Source organism: Ictidomys tridecemlineatus, chromosome 8 (genome assembly GCF_052094955.1).
Source record: "Ictidomys tridecemlineatus isolate mIctTri1 chromosome 8, mIctTri1.hap1, whole genome shotgun sequence".
NCBI classification, from domain to species: Eukaryota; Metazoa; Chordata; class Mammalia; order Rodentia; family Sciuridae; genus Ictidomys; species Ictidomys tridecemlineatus.
The window spans coordinates 109543806-109565131 of NC_135484.1; the positions used below are offsets into that span (position 1 = coordinate 109543806).

Genomic DNA, 21326 nt, shown 5'->3' on the forward strand with positions numbered 1-21326 from the left:
GGCAGAAGCAGGACCCCTGAGAGGGGCTGAGGGCAGGCATGAGGGAAGTTCATTGTTTCCTGAGTCTTGGAGAAGTGCTGAGTGAGGTTGAAAGAAGTGGAGAAGGAAAGAAAGAAGAGGAAGAGGAAGGAGGCGAGGGAGAACATCAGGGAGAGAAGAAATGAGAAGGTAGAGGAAGGAGGGGGGCCCTGCCCTGACACCCAGCCTCCCCTAGGGTCCCCCTGAGGAAAATGAAGACTATGCGTCAGACCATGAGGGAAAAGGGCTTGCTGGGGGACTTCCTGAGGACCCACAAGTACGACCCCGCTCAGAAGTACCGCTTCAGCGACTTCAGCGTGCTCTATGAGCCCATGAGCTACATGGATGTGAGTCCTAGGCTCTAGGTGTCCCTGTCCTTGCTGCCAAAGCTGGGGACTCCCTGGGCTTCCACCCTGAGGCTGCTCCCTTCTCCCAGTCCTGCCAGCCTGGGCCACCCTGCAGTGAGTGGCCCACTGGGCAGAGCATGGGGAGGGCCCCAGCTGACCTGGCAGCTGACGCCCAGAGACCACGTGGCTGCCCTGGGCAGGCTGGGACTGAGGCCTGTGTGTCTAGGACCCTGGCTTCTGGTGGTCCTGTAGGGCAGGGTTGTCCTTCCTGCTCTCCCATGGAGAAGCCTGGCCCCTGGGTCCCCCTAATGCTCACAGCCGTCTCCATGGCTCCCCAGGCTGCCTACTTTGGTGAGATCAGCATCGGGACTCCACCCCAGAACTTCCTGGTCCTGTTTGACACTGGCTCCTCCAACCTGTGGGTGCCCTCGGTCTACTGCCAGAGCCAGGCCTGCAGTGAGTGCTGGGCTGGGCAGGGAGGGCCCCTGGGCAGGGCCGGGCACTGGCATCTCCAGGGATGCAGGCAGGGAAGGGTGCTCACTCCTGGGGAGGACCAGGGACTTGTGTAGGGTCTCAGGGCATCAAGAAGCCAGAGGGAGGAGGCTGGCCCTGCTCCAGGGTGGCCTCTTGCCTTGCCTTGTGTCAGGATGGACCCCTTCATCTCTGCCGTCCACCTCACCCCCTCCATTTCATTCTGCTCCACCCTCTCCTGCTCACCGGGCAGTGCTGCTCCTCCCCTCAGGACGCTGTCCACTCTGTGCCTCGCCCTCCACTCTGCTATCCACTAGCTTCTCCCTGAGCGTCTCCAGGGACTGACCACAACTATGCTGGATGTGGTCCCTGTCCTGGAGTCATTTAGGGAGACAGAGGATCTTCAGTTTTAAGGCTGCCCTAATTCCTTCCAAATCTTGGGGTTGGAGTGCGGACATCTCTGTCCACCATGGGCACACCCCATGCCACCTTCACCCAGGATGCCCAAGTACTGGGTGAATTGGGGTTGGGCTGAGTGGATTCCTCTCTAGGCCTCCCTCCCACTGCTCACTGGATGAGCATTTCCCAACAGGCTTTGTGCCAGTTTTTACTGGGGCAGAGATAGAGGTGGAGTCTAGGGCACCTGCTTTCAGGGTGGTCATCATCCGGGCATCCAATTACCAGTGAAACATGGGCTTTCACCAATGCCTTCCAACTGCTACGAGCCAAGGGCCAAAGCTGTCAGTCCCTCCTTGGAGACCAGATGGGGGTGCTGAAGCCTCAGGCTGAGAGCTTATGCTGAGGGCCAGGCAGGGGTGGAGCCCATGAGCCTGAGAGCCAGGCAGTCCTCTGCTCACCCCTGGCCTTCATGCCTCCCTCCTGCAGCCACACACCCTCGCTTCAACCCCAGCAAGTCCTCCACCTTCTCCACCAACGGGCAGACCTTCTCCCTGCAGTATGGCAGTGGCAGCCTCACTGGCTTCTTCGGCTATGACACCCTGACTGTGAGTGCTCCAGCTGCCACCCCCACCCTGGATGAGGAGCGTGTTAGAGGGTTGGGACCTAGATGTCCTTGTTCTTTCCTGTCCAGGGATGGGGCACCAGAGTGACGAGTCAGGCATGGTGCCTTTTTTTTAGGAGGTTAGAACTGGGGGGCAGAGGTGTGGGGATGGGAGGCTACAGTGGAGGAGGCCCTTGGAAGAGAAGTGACAGTTGGGATGCCTGTGGAGAAGTGGGCAGATGGGCCAAGGAGGAAGGAGGAAGAAAGACCATGGAAGGTCTCTGGTGGCATGGGGCAGGAGGACATAGATGCAGTCAGAAGTGTCACCTCCCCTCCAATGTGTCTTCCCCACACAGGTCCAGAGCATCCAGGTCCCCAACCAGGAGTTTGGCCTGAGTGAGCAAGAGCCGGGAACCAATTTTGTCTATGCACAGTTCGATGGCATCATGGGCCTGGCCTACCCCAGCCTGTCTGAGGGAGGTGCCACCACAGCCCTGCAGGGCATGCTGCAGGTGGACGCCCTGTCCAGCCCCATGTTCAGCGTCTACCTCAGCAAGTGAGAGACTGCCCTGTGGGTCCCTAAGTACTGCCCTGTACCAAGCCCTGATCCCTTGGGGTGTGGAGACCTCCCAGCAGGGGGTGGCTGGGCCACACTTGTTCAGAGCCTCAGCTCCTGGGCTCTGACTCTCCTGCTTCCCTGCCCCTGCCCCAGTCCACTCTCAGGACACAGGATGGTGTCTCCTTCTTCAGTCTCAACTTCTCCCGAGTGTCGCTGCTCTATTTCCCCATGTCTTGGGCCTGCCTGCTTCTCTGGACCCCGAGAGCCCCCTGCCTCGCCTGTGCTTCTCCCTGAGGCCTCTCTGTCCAGTGACCTGCTGCCTCTCCTCCTGCATGTGTCCTTCTAGGTCTTGGAGTCTCCTGGTCTAGGCCCTCGACTGACTCCTCACCCACTGTCCCCCCAGCCCCCACAGCAGGCCAGATCAGGAGGGACCTGGTCCTGGCTTTTCTCTCTTGCTGTCCAGCTTTCTTCCTCTCTACCGTCTAGAGTCAGTTCCATCTTCTTGCTGTGGCTTGATCTCCTTATCCTGCTTTCAACACATTGACCCTGACACTAACTCTGGGGACTCCTTTGGCCTATTCATACTTCTACCCGTAACCCCAGGTGCCACCCACTCTGCTACCACTCAGGGGAATCTTCTGGAAGAAACTTGGCCTATGTTTCCCTCTCTTTCAACAAAGCCCAGTCCCTGTCCACCTGCAGAGGAAAGAAATAATTGGTTTGGATGTAGCTCCTGGTGACAGGTTCCAGCAATGGGTAGAAGGCAGCAGAGTGTGGGTGCACTATAGCATGGTATTGGGACAGCGCCATTCAGGAGTCTCTGGGAACACATGGCCTTTCCTCAGGACACCCTCATGTGAATCCTGGGAAGGTTCCCTGTGAAGGTGACTTCTCAATATGTGCGTCCCCTTGCTTAACCTCTCCCTCACTTCCCCTTCCCTGTGTGTCCTGCAGCCAAGAGGGATCTGAGGACGGAGGAGCGGTCATCTTTGGAGGTGTGGACGAGAGCCTGTACACAGGGCAGATCTTCTGGGCTCCTGTCACCCGGGAGCTCTACTGGCAGATCGGCATCCAGGAGTGAGTCTGGGGTGGAGGTCCTGGGAACTCAACTTCCTTGGTGCTGGCTTCTGAGCACCCATGGCACACACACATCCAGGCTCCACTGAGCTGTGGGCACAGAGGACTCCTGCAGCCTGCCCTCCACAGAACTCCAGCAGGTCTCCACAGGGCCATCAACCCTGGGTCTAGAAAAGGGGTGGCAGGGGGCACATGTGGAATCCCAAGTACTGGAGAAGTTCCATTTCCAATCAGGCAGGACCCCACAGAATAGAAACTGAATTGTGTGGGACAACTAATGTGTTCTTCGTCCTTACAACAATCATGATAACCCTGGTTTTCAGCGCTTCTCAAAACTTCCTTGAAGTTTTTAGAAGATATTCCCAGGTCCTTTGGGTGACCCTGCACAGACTCAGAGGGAATGTGAGGCAGGGGACAAGCTGCAATGGCCCTATGGGGCCCTCATGTCCATCGCGAATGCTTGCTCCCTGTGCCGGGAAGGTCTCCCCTGGCTGCCCTGACCTGGTCGGGCTGAGGCTGCCCTCTTCTTGCCACCCAGGTTCTATGTTGGGGAAGAGGCTTCTGGCTGGTGCTCCCAGGGCTGCCAGGCCATGGTGGACACAGGAACCTCTCTGCTCACCGTGCCCCAGCAGTACCTGAGCTCCCTTCTGCAAGCTATAGGGGCCCAGGAGGGCGAGTATGGACAGGTGGGTGTGGCATGGATGTCCTCTGGGCAGGAGAGGTCAGCCCAGTAGCATTTGTTGTTTGTGCAACGAGGGTGCCTGTGAGTGAAACTTGGGGCCAAGCAAGCAAGTTACAAGGGACAATCCTTCAATCGACACCTTCCTCTCCTCCACACACCTCTCTCCTGCCCCCTTGCTCCTGTGTGTCGTGGCAAATGACATGGGTCACCTAATTAGCCCTCCCCACTAGGGGAGGGAGCCCTGGTCCACTTTTTGCACATGGCTTGTGGGATTTCAAAGGACACCTACAGGGAAGGGGCAGTGATTCAACCTCTCAGAGGGGTCATTCAGGCAGGACGAGCGTCTTTGTTGGGGAACTTCTCAGATTCCCCCAGTTGTCACCCGCTCTAACTGCATATGTGGGATCCAGGTGTTATCCACATAGTATTTGTCCTGAACTTATCTCTCTCCTCAAATAGCTGGCCTGGGGCTCGAGTGGCCCCAGGGTGCTTAGCAGATGGGTAGCAGGTGTCTTGGGTGGGGAATGAGGGGACTTGGAAGAACCTGTTTCTCTGCAGTTTTTCGTGAACTGTAATGACGTCCAGAACCTGCCCACCTTCACCTTCGTCATCAACGGGGTGCAGTTCCCTCTGCCGCCCTCTGCCTACATCCTCAATGTAAGTCCTGGTCCCTGGGGCTGAGCCACTGGGGTGGAGGAGCAGGTGCAGCTAGAACAGCTCCATCTTGCACTGTGCCATTTCCCAACTCATGTCACCTGGGATTATCCCCACCAGAAAAGTGTCACCCATGATCAGTTATTCTCTTAATCAGTGGAGAGGGGCTCTGTCTAGGGCTAGCCACTGTGTCCAGCGTGGTGCCTAGACTTCCCTTTAGGTGAAGGGAATTGTCACAGTATTTGATGGGGGAGATTCTCTTTCTGTTTTACAAATGAAAACCTGGAGGTTCAGAGAGGTTCAATAACTGATCCAGCTGCACAGATGATGAGGGTGAAGGCAAAACCTGAACGCAAGTGAGCTTAACTCTAAGCTGAACCTCCATTCTGACTTTTGCCAATGAGGAACAGAAGGGAGCTTTAGCAAGAAAAGATACCCAGCATGGGATTAGGTGACCCTGCAGAGGCCACTACAACCTGTGTTTACCACTGGGAAGTCCCTCCCACCAGCCCCTCTTATGATACATCACCTTCTCTATGAGCCTTCAGGGCTAATCCTTGACCTGCTCATCTCCAAATGTGTGCCCTTGACCAGGGCTTAGGCTAGCAGTGGCCAGGCCATGTGTGATCGAATGAATGAGTGCTGCCTTTCTCTGTTGAGCAGGAGAATGGCTACTGCTTGGTTGGACTGGAAGCCACCTACGTGTCCTCAGGAAATGGCCAGCCCTTTTGGATTCTTGGGGACGTCTTCCTCAGGTCCTACTATTCCGTCTTTGACATGGCCAACAACAGGGTGGGCTTTGCCACTGCCGCCTAGACGTTCCTCCTGGACACCTGGGCTTCCGTCCTCCTCCTGGCCCCACCTTGCCTGGGGCCCTCTGCCCTTCCTCTCTGCAATGTGCTATTCTTAGTGGACCTTCTCCAATAAATAGTAATGAATTAATAAACAGTATCCCATATTATCCAGCCTGATGTTTTTGGAGTTTTCTTGTGTCCTGTAACTAGTCTTGGGTCTCAGGGAATGGCAGAGTCGGAATGAGGACAGGTCTCACCTGACAGATATGAGGGGCCATGAGGTTCCCTGGTGGGTCACTGAGATTCTAATTAAATGGGTCCTGAGCTGAGGCTTGGAGATGGGCTCTATCTTCCTCAGAACTTGGAGTGTTTTCGTCGTTTTCCTCTAGAGTGGGGGCAGTGGTAATGGAGCGTAGGTGACGGTTAGAGTCCCTACTCTAACAACCTGAGATGCCCTGGTGGTCCATTTTACCACTCCCAAGTTACTCATGACCCCAGGACACAGATGCATGTCTACAGGCAGTGTGACTGGGGGGCACAATTCTCAGATCTAGATGTCTATCCTCTTAGCTCTTATTCAACCTTGGCCAGAATTTTCTGAAGTTTCTAGACACCTATATGCCCTTGCACCTTTCATGGGGTCTATGAGGGAGGAGGCTGTGCTAGATACTATTTCTAGGAGGACTTCTGGAGCTTGGGGACTGAGTTAGGCAGTTTGCATTTACCTGGTCTCCTAGGTCCCAGGACTGCAATTTGAAGGAGGGCTGACCCTGAGCTATGGACATAGGTATATCTCCTTGAATTACATGGACATCAAGCCCACTTTCTCTAACCAAGCCCCATCTCAGATCTCAGAGAACCAAATAAGGCAACTTCTGTCTTTGGAGACAAAAGTTGAATCAATGGTTCACATCAGTTTCACATTCAGTCCAGTCACTATAGGTCAGGAGGTTCCACACTTAAGTTATTCAAACACCACCATCCTACTTTTTGTGTTTGTGTGTGTGTGTGTGTGTGTGTGTGTGTGTGTCCGCCACACGACCAGTGCTGGCTTCATGAAAGAAGGTTTGATTCATGAGTAATTGCTAGGGAGTTTTAAATTAAAGAGACAAGACTCTCATTCCCTTTCATACCAGCTCTGGGATAGCTTCTCCTAGCTCCCTCCTCCAGCCACCTAATGCGGTGGTGAGGTTTACAAAGAGACTAGCAAGAGAGGGAGAGCTCGCCAGGGAGTGAGCTTTTATTGGGGAACAAAAAATTCAAGGGAAAATCCCATCCAATGAAGGTTAAGGGGGGCAGCATCCCAAGGTCAAAGGTGATGATTTGGTCTTCAGAGCAATGGCCAGGCACGCCTCTGCATGGACAAGCCCTCGGACCTGGAGAAGGGTGGGGAAGGTTCTAACACAGCTGTGTCTAAGCGCCTCTCACCCAGCCAGGAGGTAACTCAAATCACATTCGAGGATGGCCACTCACGTGTGTGTGTGTGTGTCTGTGTGTGTGTTACACTCCCCTGATGTGAGGAGTAGGAGAAGAGCCTGGGTAAGTTTCTCACCCAGCCCTATGACTTCTGAGTAGTACCACACCAGGAGGTGTGTGATAGTGTCGAGGGAGGACATTGAGAGGTTCTGACTTGATCAGGTGTGTGGACAGAACCGCAGACACACTGTGCTTCTTGCGGCTTGACACTGACTTGTACTCAGTTGCCAGGCTTATGAAGGGGAGATGGTCACCCTCTCTGTAGGCAGTGCTCTGTATCCTGCTCTCCCCATTTTTTGTTCCTCTCTTCTCCTTTATTACTCTTCCTTAGAAATGTGAGTTTTACAGTAAAAACTCTTCAGACCCAATATATATTTTTGACAAAATGGACCTAACAGATATCCACAGAGCATTTCATCCAAAAAGACCTCAATGCATTTTCTTTCATGTGTCCCTGTATCTTTTGCAAAATGGACAATATTTAAGGCCATAAGCAAGGTTTTGTAAATATGTAGCATTCTATGAAATTCCTCGTATGGTAATAGATCATAATGAAATGAATTTAGAACTCAGGAGAAAGAATAAAATGACAGAAATGATACAAACACAACTGGATGGGCCATAAAAAAACTAGGGGAGAATTTTTAAAATTCTTACAATTAAGAGACAGAGATGCCTCATATCAGAATCTCCTTGACTCTGTGAAGGCCATTGGGAAGGGAAAGGTAGAGCCTGAGGGCCTACATGAGAAAATTAGAAAGATTCCCAATATACAACCTCATGATGAATTCAAGGAAAGAAGACAGAAGAAAATAATTAAGTCCAGAGCCGAAATTCATGCAACAGATGATCAATTGTGAAAAATACAAAGGATCAATGAACAGGGAATTGAATCCTTGAAATGATACATAAGATTAACAAACTCAAGCTAAACCAATCAAAGGAAAGACAAAGAAGACCCAAATTAATAAAATTAGAACCAAAAAAGAAGATATCGCAGAAATTCTGACAATCATTATGGACTCTTTGGGAAAACTTATAGTCCAATAAATTGAAAACTCAGGAAGAAGTTGAGTTTCTAAACACACATGGCCTACCCAAATTGAACCACATGAACAGAGAAAACAAACAGACCCAAGAGAAGCAATGATATTGAAGCAGTAATTAAAAGTCTTCCACAAAAGAAAAGCCCAGGATACTTGGATTCTCCTGTGAATTCTACCAGGCCTGTAAGAAGAATTAAAGACAGTGCTTCCCAAGTTATCCTATGAAATAGAAATGGGGAGGAGGAGAAATTCCAAATTTATTCTATGAAGCCAGAATCACCCTGATGCCAGAACTAGATAAGGACACATCAAAGAAAGAACTGTACAGATCCATATCCCTGATGAACATAGATACAAGATTCCTAAATAAAATGTGAGCAGATCACATTCAACAACACAATAAAGGGGTTATACATCATGATCAAGTAGGTTTTTTTCCTGTGATGCAAGAATGGTTCCAAATATGCAAATCAATGAGTATAATTCATGAAATAAATAGAATTAAGGACAAAAGTCCCATTCTAATCTCAAAAGACACAGAGAAAATGTTTTGGAGAAAATCCATCCCCGCAGTCATGATAAAATCACGAATAAAACTAAGTATATAAGGATCTTCCTTCAGCATCACAAAGGTTATTCTATACAACAAGCCCAAAGCCACCATCATAGTGAGTGGGGAAAAACGGAAAGCATATTCTCTAAAATCAGAAACAAGACAAGGATGTTCACTCTCACCATTTTTGTTCAATGTAGCACTTGAAATTTTAGTCAAAGCAACTAGGCAAGTGGAAGAAATAAAAGGGATACAAATAGGAAAGTGAAAATTCAGATTATCATTGTTTGCAAATTATATGATCCTATACTTAGAAGATCCCAAAACTCCACCAAAAGACTTTTAGAATTAATAATCAAGTTTAGTCAAGTGTCAGGATGCAACATCAGCAAAGAAATATCAGTAACTTTTCTATTCATCAATAATGAATCTGCTAAAATAAAGGAAACAAGAAAAAAAATAGGGAAAGAATTCCATTCACAATAGCCTAAAAAAATAAGCAAGCAAGTAAATGAATAATCCTTTAATAAATGTAATGAAGGAGGTGAAAGACCCCTGAAATAAAAATTATAAACAATGAAAAAAAGAATTGAAGAGGCACTTGAAAATGGAAAGACATCCCATCTTCATGGACATGTCCATGTGAAAGTGCCATATTACCAAATGGAACTGACAGAGCCAGTGCAATCTCCAAATACCAACGACAATCTTCACACACACACACACACACACAACTACAACAACAACAACAAAACACAGCCCTAAAATTCATGTGGAAGAATAAAAGACCTAGAATAGCCTGCTTAGCAATGGTAACCCAAAAGACATATGCTGGAAGTTCACAATATCTGGTTTCAAATTATCCTACAGAGCCACATCAACAGAAAGAGCATGACATGGGCATAAAAACAGCCACATAGCCTAAGTTGTGGAATAGAAGACCCACTCAGATTTTGCCATCTGATCCTTGACAAAGGCACAAAAAACTTATGGTGGAGAAAAAACAAACTTTTAAACAACTGAACCTGGGCAAACTGGATATCATGTGCAGGAGAGTGAAGCCAGGTGTCTCTCTCTCAGCTGCACAGGAGGCAACTCACAATGGATCAGAGATCTAGAAGCAGACAGAGACTTTGTACCCTGTAAGAAATCACAAGGTCAATACTGATAAATAGGTATGGACAAGGACTTCTTTATTAGGACTCCTAAAGCTCAGGAAATCACACCAATTATTAGTAAGTGGATGGCATCAAATCCAACAGATTCTGTGCAGCAAAAGAAACAGTGTGAAGAGTGTGAAGAGAGAGCCTACAGAATGGGAGACAATATTTTCCAGCTACTCTTCTGACAGAGGATTAATATCTAGAATACATAAAGAACTCAAAATGCTTAAAACCAAGAAAGCAAATCGTTGATTTCCCCAATCAACAAATGGGGCAAACAACCAAATAGACCTTTCTCAACAGAAAAAGACAAATGGTCCATAAATCATGAAAAATGTTAAACATCTTTATTAATCAAGAAATGCAAGCTGGGCATGGTGGCACAGGTCTGTAATGCCAGCAGCTTGGGAGGCTGAGGCAGGAGGATTGGGAGTTCAAAGCCAGCCTCAGCAAAAGTGATATAATAAACAACTCAGTAAGATCCTATCTCTAAATAAAATACAAAGTAGTGCTGGGGATGTGGCACAGTGGTTGAATGCCCCTGAGTTCAATCCCTGGTAAGCTCTCCACTCCAAAAGAATGCAAATCAAAACTATACTGAGATGGGGTCTGTTGGCACAGGACTGTATTCCCAGTGCCTCAGGAGGCTGAGACAGAAAGATTGCAAGTTTGAGCCCAGCCTCAGCAACTCAGAAAGGACCTCAAACTTAGTGATATCTTGTCTTTTAATAAAAATCAAAAAGTGCTGGGGATGTGGTTCAGTGGTTAGGCATCCCTGGGTTAAATCTCCAATACCAAAAAGGAAAAAAGAAAAAAGAAAAACACAATCTACACTGAGATTTTTTTTTTCTTCAGTCAGAATGACAAACATCAAGAATACAAATAATAGTGAAGAATGGCAAGGATGTGAGGCAAAAGGAACATTTTCTAATATGCTGTTCGTGGAATTATAAATTCATAAAACCACCAAGGAAATCAGTATGAAGGATCTTCAAAATCTTGGAATGATCCTGGATGGTAGCACATGCTTGTATTCCTGAGCACATGCTACTCAGGAGGCTGAAGCAAGAGGATCACAGGTTCAAGATCAGCCTCAGTAACCTAGTGAGACCTTATCTCAACATAAAAACTGAAAAGGTCTGGGGATGTAGCTCAGTGTTAAAGCTCTCTTTGGTTGAATTCCCAGTACCCAAACACAAACACAAAAATAAACAACAAAACCTAAACCAACAAAAGTACTGGAACGGAGCCACCCTATGACCCAGCTGTGCTACTCCTGGCTGCTCCTGGTAGTTCATCCAAACATTAAAGTCGGCGCCCTGTGGGAATCACGCGCACACAGGTTTATAGCAGTGCGACTCCCAGGAGCCAAGGTATGGAGCCAGCCTTGTTGTCCATGAACAGAGGAGTGGAGAGAGCAATGTGGTCTATGTGCACAGTGGAGCTTATTCAGTCAGAAAGAAGATGAAATTATGTCACTTCAGGAAAATGGGTGGAACATGAGAGCAACTATGTTAGTCAAAATGTGCCAGATTCAGACAGCCAAGGGTGGTGTGTTTCTCTTATGTGTAGAAGCTAGAGAGAAAAGTGGCAGAGAGTGAGGAGGGAGTCACCTGGAATTAGAGGGAGATCGGTAGGATAGAAGAAGGGGATCAGGGAGGGACAGGGTAGGTACTGGGGAATAAATTGACCGATCTGTGGTATGTGCACACATAATGGTGTCACATGAGTTCCACTATTGTGCATACGAATAAAGCATCAGCAAAATTTATATTAAAAAAGATATAATGTGACTTCTCAAGACTTTTGTTGAAATATAATACACATTAAAAAGATGACCTATCAGGAGTACAGCACACTGAGTGCTCATGAGCCAGAGGACTCCACATCAATCTTACCTGAATCAAGAAGTGGAATATTGCCGGGTGTGGAGGGACACACTTGTAATCACAGCAACATGGAATGGTGAGGCAGGAGGATTGAGAGATGCAGCCAACAAGGACTTAGCAAGCCCCTCAGAAAGTTAGTGCGCCCCTGTCTCAAAGTATAGAATAATTTAAAAGGCTGGGGATGTAACAAAGTAGTAAAGCACCCCAGGGTTCAATCCTGGGTCTCACACACACACAGACACAAAAAGAGGAAAAAAGGAACCAGAATGAACACTCTCAGTCTCACCTAAGTCCTTTGGCCTTTGCCTCCCCTTCCCCAGCCCCTGCCCAATCTGAAGACCCAGACTCAGGTGACAGCCAGGGCTGCGGCAGGCACAGCCGTGGGCAGGGCCTCACTGGGTTGGACAGCAGTGCTGCAGGCACAGATGGTTATCCCTTTTGACACACAAGCACACACAGGGTGGGAAAGGGCAAGGGGCTGTCAAGGTCAAAGAAGTCTCAAGTGGTGGAGATGGCTCTTCTAAGTCAACTGCATCCCATGTCACATTCAAGTCCTTCCATATGTGCTGAGAGGGCTCAGCAAAGAGAAGTAGGCTCCATGTGTCATCAGAAATTAATCTGTGTGCACATCTCTGACACTGTCCAGGAACACCCTTCATTCTTCTGGGGACATTTTTCTTCTGAGGTGTCCTGTCCATACCCTTCAAATGCTCCTGAGGGAGCCTCCAAGTTCTTGCATGATCCTACCTGCTGCCCACGACTGATGGGCCAGGACTGGGTGCCTGCAAGAAAAGTCCATCTGACAACTTTTTTTTTTTTGATGGTAGTAAGGATTTAACCCAGGAATGCTGTACCACTGAGCTATATCCACAGGACTTTTAATTTTTCATCTGAGACGATATCGTTAAATTGCTGAGGTTTTCATTAAATTGCTGAGGCTGACCTGAAACTTGCCATCTCTGGTCTCAGCCTCCTGACTTCTTAGATACAGGCATGTGCTGCTCCATCCAAGTCAGAAAATTTTTTGAGGACTTTGTTTTCATTCCTTTCTTTGGAAACGGGAAGCTCAGTTGTTTCTGTTCAGTTCCATAGAGAAAGCCAAGGAACCGCTACCACCTCACAAACGCACAGAGGTACAACAGGACTTGGAAACAGAGGAAACATCTAGGGAGCACACCAGTTACTAGCTGACTAGTCCATCCTCAGGCTCCACCCCCACCTCCCTTTCCTGGGGCTGGAGCTGGGTTCATGGGCCTCATCCACCCAGTCACCCTCTTTCCACCAAGCCAGACATTCGAGGAACGCAAGTTAATCAATAGAGCAGAGGAAACCAACCAGTCTTTCTATTTCTTAGTTATACACACAGAAATTTATTTTCGTTTTATTTTATTTTTTATGTGGTGCTGGGAATCGAACCCAGTTCCTCACCCACATGCTAGGCAAGTGTTCTACCACTGAGCCACAACCCCAGTGCCCTGAGATTTATTTTCAGATGTCTGAGGTACGCATAAATCAGACTCCTCTACACTGGGTGAGGTCCATGCCTGTAATCCCAGCAGCTCAGGAGGCTGGGGCAGGAGGATTGCAAGGTCAAAAGCCAGCCCCAGCAATGGGGAGGAGCCAGCAACTCAGTGAGCCTGTGTCTCTAAATAAAATACAAAATAGGGCTGGGGATGTGGCCCAGTGGGAGAGTGCCCTGAGATCAATCTCCTGTACCTAAAAACAAAACAAAAACCAGACTCCTCTATAGAAGGAGACAAGTCAGCCTTTCTGTGGGTTTGTCAAGATGGTTGCATGATTCATTAAATACTAAGCACCCTGCCCAGCCAGTCCTCTGGGATGAGGTGTTTTCCCGGAGGGCAGGAGCCCATTCTAAACCCTCAGGTCCAGTTCTTGCTTACAGTACAAATCTCATCAGTGCAGAAGGAATGATGGAGATAGAAAATCACCACTAGGCAAACACCTTTGTAATGAGTGTTTTAGGCAAAACTGTGAACAGCTGTTACACCCAGAGCAGGAGATGAGGAGAAGCAGGAGATCTGCACAGTCCCCACTCATCTCCCCAGAAGACTCCTATTAATGACTAAGCACAACAGTAAGTTGGCAGGTGAGAAACATGCCAGAATCCACCTTAACCAAGGGACAGAGTCTAAGTGAGCAGGAACAGGACACCTGGACATCACACCATCCAGACAGGGTGCCCCGAGAGGGCTCACCCCCTCTGCAGCATTCTCCAAACACCCTCCAGAATCTCACCATGAGAAAACACCAGCATCACCTACAGCCAGGGGCAGTTTACAAAGGGACTGGTCAGGACAACAAAAAGTCACAAGATCACAAGGGACAGAAAACCAAGGAGCTGACACAGATGGAAGGAGAATGAAATGATCACCAAGAGCAATGTGGGAACCTAGACGGGATCCTGGGCATTTGTGGCACAAATGGTGACATTTAGATGAGGTCTGTAGAGTCCTTGATAGCATTATATCCAGGTAAATTCCTGATGTGACCAGGGTAGGATGCTTTTTGTGTGAAAAAGCATGAAAATTAGGAGGGACCACTCCTCACTATGTTCAGAACTCTCAGTGAGTCTAGAGTTATGTTAACATTTAACAGTGTATACCCCTGAGCTTGAGAAAAACAAACATCAGGTCCAGTATGTTCCCAGTGGGTTTGGTTGAAGTAATGGTAAAAATATAAAACACACACCAACACTTAAGCAAAATCCAAAAGCCCGAGAAAATAGCTGAAACCTTGACTAAAAATGCACATAGATAACTGAGAAAGACTTAAGGTTATGGAGTAATTGTCCCCAGAGCTGAGTGGACAGTATCAGTGTTAGAATGCACAGGGAAACTGAGAACCCAGGCCCAAACTGAAGCCTACTGCAAGAGAGCCCTCTACTAGTACTCCTTAAGAAGTACCCGTTTGGCTGGGCATGATGGCACACACCTGTAATCCCGCGACTTGGGAGGCTGAGGTAGGAGTGTTCAGAGTTCAAAGTCAGTTTCAGCAACTTAGCATATCTCTGAGCAACTTAGGGAGATCCTGTCTCAAAAAAACACATAAAAAGTGCTGAGATGTGTCTCAGTGGTTAAGTGCTCCTGGATCCATCCCTAGTTAAAAAAAAATGCCTTTTCAGCCTCTGCTTGGATGTCTCTGTCATGGGGAGCTCAGCACTTCACTCCTTTGATGGGTGTCGGGGGTGAGCCCAGGTGATGCTGACAGCAGTGAGAACTGGAAACAACCCAGTGTCTAGGGCCAGCAGGAGAGAGCACCAGGTAACCTCTGCAAGTGTTAAGTGATAAGGAAGTGGCATATCTTAATGCATGGAAAGGTGCACATGCCGCAGTCCTGTGTGATAAGAGCAGAGCGAGTTGTGTTTACACACTGACCTCAGTGAGGTTCAAATCTAAGTGTGCACAATAAGGTCTGCAAGATAATGAAGGAAGGAGCAAGCAGGTGCACTTTGAAGAATCCTTACTATTTTAAAAACTTTATTTATTTAGTTTTTGGGGAGGTGCTGGGGGTGGAATCCATGGCATCAAGCATGCTATGCCTGTGCTCTCAAATGGAGCTACATCCAGCCCTAGCCCTGCCTTGATATATAATTAACATACATATGATCTAAATGAAATTTAGCATCAATAAGTTTTTTAAATCCTCCATGAAAAGATTTGGGGATTGTCATTTCATGAGGGATTGAAAAACCGTCATGGAACACCAGATGGGGAAAGATGCTAAGACTTGCTTATAGAAGAATGAAATTATGGTATTTGTGGGTAAATGGAAGGACCTGGAGAATATCATGCTAAGCCAAATAAGCCAATCCCATAGAACCAAAGGCCAAATATTTTCCCTGATACGCAGATGCTAATTCACAATAGGGTGGGGTAGCATAGAGGTATTTGGACTAGACAGAGAGGAGTGAAGGGAGGGGAGCAGGCAGGGGTAGAAATGAGAGCAGAATGGATTGGACTTTATTACCATATGTGTGTAGATGGTTTACATGACCTGTGTACGTCATGTACAAACACATGAATGAGAAGTTATATTCCATTTATATATGATGTGTCAAAATTCATTTTACTGTCGTGTGTAACTAACTAGAATGAATTAAAAAATATATTAAAAATATTCTAGGGCTGGGGCTGTATCTCAGTGGCAGAGGGCTTGCTTAGTATGTGTGAGGCACTGGGTTCAATTCTAAGCACTGCATAAACAAAACTAAACCAAGAAGGGCATGCTGTCCACCTACAATGATAAAAAAAAAAATAAAAATAAAAATAAAAAAGACTCTAAGGCTTGGTCTGAACAATGGGGTTAGAGTAACACATTGATTAGTGATGTCTGGCTTGGGTGAAGGATGGGTAGTGATAGTTTCCATGCTACGTATGTTACTCTATAAGAGAGACTCTCAGCTCTCAGTGTCATTTTAAAAGATGTCTTTGAGCTGGTAAAGGGGTCATAGCAGAAAAAAGCCTCTTTGAGGCACATGTTGTAGGACTGGGGGCTAGAGAAGTGGATATTAGCTGTTATGAAGTAGACACCACGGGAAGACAATCAACATTCTCCAGTTTTGGGGGGTCAATGTAGGGGTAGGTGGGCACATGGGGAAGACTTGGGTCTTGAAAGGTGAACCAAGTTTTCATGTGGGTGCATTTGGGAAGGGTCTTTCATGTGGAGGACAGAGCATGGAGGCAAGAAAATACCACCCCTTCTTTTTTTTTTTTTTTTGGTTTGCTTTAGTATATTGAACATCTTTCTAAAATAAACTATGAGAAAGCCATTCTAATTCAATGGAAGAGATGCTGAAGGATTCAAGATTAACATCCATTATTAGCAATGTAAAACAGAGGGAAAGATCCGTGAATTGGGCTCCTAGGATTCTGCCCCCTTGGGAGACGGAAGGGTCAAGCCGAAAGCCATCCATGGGAAAGATGAAGAAAGGTGGGCTCTCAGGACAGGGGTTTCTGGCTAGAAGCTGTTCCTTGCTCACTGGGTCAATATTTTCTCCCAGCCCCCTCAGGCTGATTCTCTAGGCTAAGATGGTGGAGATGGTGTTTGCTGTAGTCGAGAAAGAAAGTGGCGGGCTGAACCCAGGGGAGTGCTGAAAAGCTACCTGAGTCACATTTGGCTCAGGCTCCTCCAGGGAAGATGGACAGAGGGAAAGCTTGGTGCAGGGCTCTGGAAAGTTCGGAGGAGCTGGAGGTCCAGGTGGCAGGACACACCTGGATAGCAAGGAGAAAGTCTGCAATGCTCATACTGCAGTCCAAACCCTATCTTGCATAAGCAGATGGAGTCTGACAAAGACTTGCCCTAACCTGTCTCCCATGTGGGACTGACCTAGCCCTATTAAGCCCTTGGTGGGCAGCGTGGGAAAGCGGGGCTCACAGTAGCCCAGTGTTGGACAGGACACCATGGGAGACAGACCCCATATGGTTTCTGGCTCATCTCCATCTCTCAAAGCTCTTGGACATGCACACAGCTGAAGGAGGTCTCCCTGGTGGAGAACTTTGGGCAGGGGTGGCAGGGTGGGGGTGGGGACTGCCTTGAGAAAGCAGCTGAGGAATGGAGGGATCGGGATTTTCCAGAGACTTCAGAGATGATGCCTGGTCTGATAGGAACCGTGATTCAATGCTCCGACTTGGGGCTAATTTGCAGAATGAGGTAGTTCCATCCTGACCTCTCTGGGCAGGGTTGGTCAGGGAAGACAGAAAACAGGCCTTCCCAAGACCCACGGGAATGAAAAGTGGCCAAGAAAAGCCAGATTTGGGCTCCCAGAACGCAATGAGAAAAATAGAGAGAAGGCCGTAAAGGATTCTAGGTGCATGCTGAGCTGACGGCGCTGCTATCCATGACTCTGATCCTGACATTGGCTTAGAGGCAGAGACAGCCCTTCCCTGATCTTCCAAAGCCCCGGGAGATAAAGGGACCAGGTGAAGGATGGGCTTTGGGGCATCCAAGGGCACAAGTATGTGATGGCCACCCCTATGGAACTCAGCAGGGACCACAAAGTTCCAGCCTCAGTTTGTTCTCAGAGCAACAAGCACGGCACGGGGTTTGGGGGGGCTTCAGTCTTGGAGACAAGGGCGGGGTTGCAGGTCTGTCTTCTTGGCCTGGGAATATTTGGGATTCCCCAGCTGACCCATCCAGATCACCCTTCTGGAATTGCCAGCTCTCTCCTCTCTCCTCAGTGGACAGGAGAGTGGGTGGGAGGGCAGCTTCACCGAGCAGGAGTCACCACCCCCTCTCCACGGGACCCCCAGTCCCTCTCCTGGGCAGGACCCCTGGGGCCGCACAGGCGTGTCTAGATCTCCATGTCCACGGGGCGAATATTGCCCATTTTTTGCTCTCTGACCCACAGCTCTCTGTCTTTGGCCGGGTCCACTTTTCGAAGCAGTTGGTCCACAGGCTCAACTGTGCTTTGGTTGAACATGTCTGTCTCATGCCGCAGCTGTGTGCACTGACACAGATGTTGCCGGATCATCTCCACCCTCCCCACCTCCAGCCGCTCCAGCTGCAAAGTGGTGGTCACCATCTCTTCAAACCACTTGGACTGGGCCTGGTTGTAGAGGTCCACATAGCGCATGAGGTCATCACCAGCCTGTGTGGACTTTCTCCGTGCCTTCTTGATGTCCTCCTCTGTCTTATTGCTCAGCTTAATCTCCAGCTGCTGAGTCTTCATCTCCAGGTCTCTCTGCCGCTCTGTGAGGGCTTTCCGGGCCTTCTCCATCGACGTGTAGCGGCTGGCGAGCTGCTTGCGGAGGTCAGCGATATGGTGGTCACACTTTTTCATGTCTTTCTTGAAGTTCTCATGAAAGTTCATTAGGGGCTTCTCTACCTCACTGTGAAGCTTGGCGGAGAACTTGAGATGAACCTCTGCTTCATCTGCCAGACTCTTCTTCACCTGGGCCCAGGCTTCTCCCAAGGAGCCTTCCTCCTGTGCAGCCAAGGAGTTCTGAGAGAGCTTAGCCAAGTTCTTTGCATATTCTTCTTCAATCTTTATCCTCTCTCGGACGAATTCAGACATTTCTTTCTGCATTTGTTTGCCCTTCAGTTGCTTTTGGAGCAGCAGTTCGAACCCAGCCACCGTGCCATTGCCTTGGGGATCCTTCTTATCAGCCCAGAAGTAGTCACAGTAGCTCCACTCGGTTGGCTTTAGCAGTTGCTGTTCAGGCATGGTGTCTGGGTGAGGGAATGTCACGCAATTTATCATTTTCTCTGTGGGGTCAACTTTATTTTCAAGATTAAATATTTTGTCTTCATTGCCTGAGGTTCTATCTTCCAAATGGTCTTGTCTGTGGGTGGTACTTTCCATTGAACTTTTAAGTTGGTTTAGTGATTCCTTCCCTTCAATGATTTCTTCTTTGTTTCTTCTCAGGACCTCTAATATATCTTTACAGAAGTGATCTTTCAACTCCTGAAGAGATTCTGTTATTTTACTGCAAAACTCCTGTGCCTGCTCTCTTATATAATTCTTTAAGTCATAGAACATTTTTACTAAATACATCCTGAACTCCTTCTCTGACATTTCTTCGATAGATTCTCTTATGGGAGTAACTTGGTTTGTTTGGAGCACTTTATTCCCTTGTTTTTTCATTTTGTTTGTGCGTCTTCCCATCTAGCCATGTGGTTCTGAGGCAGGATAGTTTCTACTCTGTCGATTTGAAGTGTCCCTGAAGGTTTCCAGAAACTCATCTACCGAGGGCGATGGATGAACTCCGGGAGAGAGTGAATACCACCCCTTCTTGTGAGAAAGGAGTGTGCACGGTGGAAGAAGAATTTGGACACTTGGCAGGAAATGGAGAGCATCCTGCATGGTTGAGTGTCAAGCTTGGATTTCATTTAGTTAGCCACAGGGGACTATAACTTTTATTTATGTATTTATTTTGTGTGTGTGTGTGTGTGTGTGGATTGAATGCATGGTGATTTGCCAATGAGCAACATCCCCTGAGCTTTTTAAATATTATTATTTGATATTTATTTTGAAAGTGGCTGTCACTAGTTGCATAAGGCTTCATTACATGGGTGAGTCTGGCCTCAAAATTGCAATCCTCCTACCTCAGTCTTCTGAGATGCTAGGATTACAGCCATGTGACACTGCATACAGTGCTTATGACAAACTTTGAGGCAGGTGAGGCAGAAAGGAAATGAGAAATGGGCATGCAGAAGAATTGCCTCCTTCGTGGACACCAGCAGCCTGTGGCCCAGAGATCCCTGTGGGTCAAGGTCTCCCAGGAGAGCAGTTTGGGTCATTAGGAGGAAGTGTACACCTGGGATAATGTGGTGTGGGGTGTAGCAGAGCTTCAATGAGAACAAGTCCCTGGGCTCCATCAACTCTATTGATTTCCTAAGCCCAGAGCTGGACACAGAGAAGTGGAAGGCCCGGTCTCTGCACTTGGGTGCATCTGGTCCATGGAGAGGAGGCCCACGGCTAGACACTGGAGACCCAGCACCATGGCGCTGCTGTGTGGTGACTGGGGGAGAAGATGATCTCGGTTGGAAGCCAGCAGGTCAGGCCTCCTTGGGCTTCTGTGTGGGGTCAGAGGTGGCCCAGGAGGACTTCTCAGGTGCCTTCAAACACTGCAGATGCCAATCATGACAAAGAGTGAGCCTTCTGTGTATGGAGGGTGGGTGGTGGACAGGACAGGGGAGGGGAGGAAGGAGGCCACCTGGGTCTCCCATTAGACCGACAGGAAGGAGCAGGGGGGTGGGAGGGACTGCAGATCCTCAGGGCCTGGCAGCTGAGCAGGGATGCCTATCCTGATGCTGAAGCCAGGGACACTCAGAAGGGATGTGGTGTCACTGGGCCTGGGGAAGGCGAGCCTGACAACTGTCAGACCCCTGGCATCCTACCACAGGAGGAAGGGTCCCTGGAACCCCAGGCTGGGTTCTAGTAGGCCTCCCGAGGTCAGGGCATTCCATGGACTTAGCAGGAATCCAAGGATCCTATGACTCATTTTCCTTCTCTTCTGGATATGGGGATGCCCAGCTCAGGGGAAATGCCCCCCGCCTTGATTTCTCTCCAGAATCCCACATGGCTCTGGGGACTGCAGGGAGAAAGGGACCTGAGTTGGCATTGACAACCATCAGGCAGGGACCTCCCTCTCTGGGAGGTGTGGGCAGACTCTAGTTCCTTCCCTGCCTCCCCCATCATGAGGCCTGGGGAGGATGCCCAGGTCTGGAGAGGCAATATGGGGGGGGGGTGAATAGAGTGGAAAATCCCCTGCTGGCCAGATGCTGTCTTTGGTAGGCAGGTGTGGCCTGGCCTTCTGCCTGGGGCCCAAAGGTGTGACCAATCTGTTTGGAGCCCTGAGTGCTGGGTACAAAGTGGCAGAGGGTGCTGGCAGTCCAGCTTCAGGTCAGCTCAGCCTTGGGAAGATTGTGGATGGGAAGAGGGGGAGGAGGCAGTGAGGGGTGGGGGAAGTGGGGGATGGGTATGAGGGGGCCCAGTTGATGGAGAGAGGGACATGAAAAAGCAGACCTGGCTAGAGAGGGGCAGACCAGGGCTTTGTAAAGGGCAATGGGAGACACAGAGGCCTCTCAAGAGAACTAAGACAGGGCAGAGTTGCAGGGGGTATAGGGAGAGACAGT

The 21326-nt window shown here is 48.7% G+C and overlaps 1 protein-coding gene and 1 pseudogene across 1 annotated transcript; one reads left to right on the plus strand and one right to left on the minus strand.

Moving 5' to 3' along the window:
* The first annotated feature begins 2053 nt into the window (after positions 1 to 2053).
* LOC101972531 (gastricsin) lies at positions 2054 to 5624 on the plus strand. The gene is made up of 6 exons (XM_078018522.1): positions 2054 to 2149; positions 2193 to 2392; positions 3350 to 3472; positions 4011 to 4158; positions 4713 to 4811; positions 5472 to 5624. Exons 1-6 carry the CDS (start codon positions 2054 to 2056, stop codon positions 5622 to 5624), a joined length of 819 nt encoding a protein of 272 aa, XP_077874648.1.
* A 12415-nt stretch (positions 5625 to 18039) lies between these two features.
* On the minus strand, positions 18040 to 18977 carry LOC101977610 (growth arrest-specific protein 7 pseudogene; annotated as a pseudogene).
* Positions 18978 to 21326: the final 2349 nt, after the last annotated feature.

What these genes read in the sequence shown, in the direction of transcription:
- LOC101972531 (XM_078018522.1), top strand. Translation starts at nt 2,054, where the DNA reads ATGCCTGTGGAGAAGTGGGCAGATGGGCCAAGGAGGAAGGAGGAAGAA. An exon ending in GGCAGGAGGACATAGATGCA is followed by an intron (nt 2,150 to 2,192) that starts GTCAGAAGTGTC and finishes TTCCCCACACAG; the next exon opens with GTCCAGAGCATCCAGGTCCC. An exon ending in CCTCTGCCTACATCCTCAAT is followed by an intron (nt 4,812 to 5,471) that starts GTAAGTCCTGGT and finishes TCTGTTGAGCAG; the next exon opens with GAGAATGGCTACTGCTTGGT.